Source organism: Gloeophyllum trabeum, assembly GCF_000344685.1.
Source record: "Gloeophyllum trabeum ATCC 11539 unplaced genomic scaffold GLOTRscaffold_00240, whole genome shotgun sequence".
NCBI lineage: Eukaryota > Fungi > Basidiomycota > Agaricomycetes > Gloeophyllales > Gloeophyllaceae > Gloeophyllum > Gloeophyllum trabeum.
Window position 1 is genome coordinate 1 of NW_006920648.1, and position 1,618 is coordinate 1,618.

General features: G+C 56.1%; 1 protein-coding gene across 1 annotated transcript; it reads right to left on the reverse strand.

Annotated features, from left to right (window-relative positions):
- Positions 1–31: 31 nt before the first annotated feature.
- GLOTRDRAFT_97336 (uncharacterized protein) lies at positions 32–1,340 on the reverse strand (the record flags this gene model as incomplete). The annotated part of the gene is made up of 5 exons (XM_007873477.1): positions 32–208; positions 260–363; positions 414–588; positions 641–813; positions 869–1,340. Coding segments are annotated over 5 exons (1,101 nt in total), but the record flags the coding sequence as incomplete, so codon positions are not given.
- Between the last annotated feature and the right edge of the window lie 278 nt (positions 1,341–1,618).

The following is a 1,618-nucleotide window of genomic DNA, read 5'->3' on the forward strand; positions in this document are numbered from 1 at the left end:
CAGTGCAGTCGTTCTCGAAAACAAGGCGCACCCATTGGGGCTCAGTGATGCCTTTCGGGCATAATGGAAATCGCACGTAAGATGCATTGGCCGCTTTGATAGACCGTCTCCAGATATATCGTCTCTTGCGAGACATCAGCACCTCCCGGAAAGCGTGATTGACCCGCGACAGAGTAAGTAATGTCAATGGAGACGCGTGGCCGAGGATCTAGTCGAGGCCATGAGAGTGTCTATACGTATTTATGTAGAATGCCCTCACCTCATACAAAAGATCCGAAGGAAACTCAGACAGAATACCAAAGGGCAAGTCCGTGTTATGCGGAACGTCATCTTGCTGAGCAGATACCTCCGCGTTGGTCGTGTCTGTGTGGACTCTGTGAGTGAGGAGCGTCGAGCAGGGCGTCGTTACTCACGCTCGATTGAGCGGCTCTTGTCCGTCAGGTGGCCCGACGAGTCGGGAATTACGGCAGGACCTTGGTCAGGACGAGATGCCGTGGGGGTGCTGACGCCTTGCGTATCGTCCGAAGGGCTGCCAAGTAAGTCCAGGTGCGCAGAGGGATTTACTGAGGCATCCTTTGCGGCGTTGGCCTGACATCGGTCAGACGATTGTTCTGCTCCTCTGAGCCTCCGGAGAACTCACCACTGCATTGTCGCCATCTGGTCTGACCGCTGAGCTTTCAGTGCTCGATAGAGACGTCAGATGGGTAGTCGGGGTGTCCTTGTGTGGGCCACCGACAGGGTCTGAAGCGGACTTTACATCAACGCGTGAATTCCCAGAGATAACGGTCGCGTCAAGATCTCCCTCTTTCGCATCTATGGTGACTAAATGATATCAGTGGACGCATGTCAGCTTTCTGTTGCTCCTCACCACTAGCAGCGGGCGTGCCAGACGTTCCTTGAGGCAGGATCGAGGCACCGTCATCGGCCCTTGGCTCTTTGTCGTCTCCGTGGCCGAGTGAACCGTGACGTTCCTCCGGTTCTGCTTCAGAGTCGACAGCGACGGTCTTCTGAGAGACCGGAGGATGGCGACTGCTCCTGGTACCCGCGGCGACAACGTCGTCGCCAGCAGCGCAAAGGGTCGGGTCACTGTCAGCCTTGGCGTCTGACCTTATGGAGGCAGATATCTTTGATGGGCTCTCATCTACCGAAGGGGAATATCGTTCCCTCTTGGGAATCCGCAGATCGTTGCCACTGTCGAGTTTAACTTCGAACCGAGGGCGCTTGATTCCCCAATGCACATGGCTGTGGGCTGAGAGTGGCCGGGTCACGTTGTCGTCCGTCGCCGCTTTCCGTGACCGCTTCCTCGGGGGAGAGCCGGGGAGTTGGGCGGTGGGTGCCATGGTGGTAGTGGTCGCGGTTCAAGTTGTGGGGGAATTGAACCACGTCAAAACAAAGCTAAATAGGAAAAGAGGGTGGACCCTCAAGCGCAAATTGACCATATAGAGAACAAAGACATACCGGCTGGGCGCGCTTTGGTTTCCCAGGCCCCCGGGAGTAGGCCCGGACGCCACTACGCTTGGACGATTTTTTGCTTAAATGACCACTCGCTCTCTGAGTCTGGGCGGGTAACATTACTTTCCCTTTGCTCTACTTGACGGTAGGGGGCCCAATCTACCCC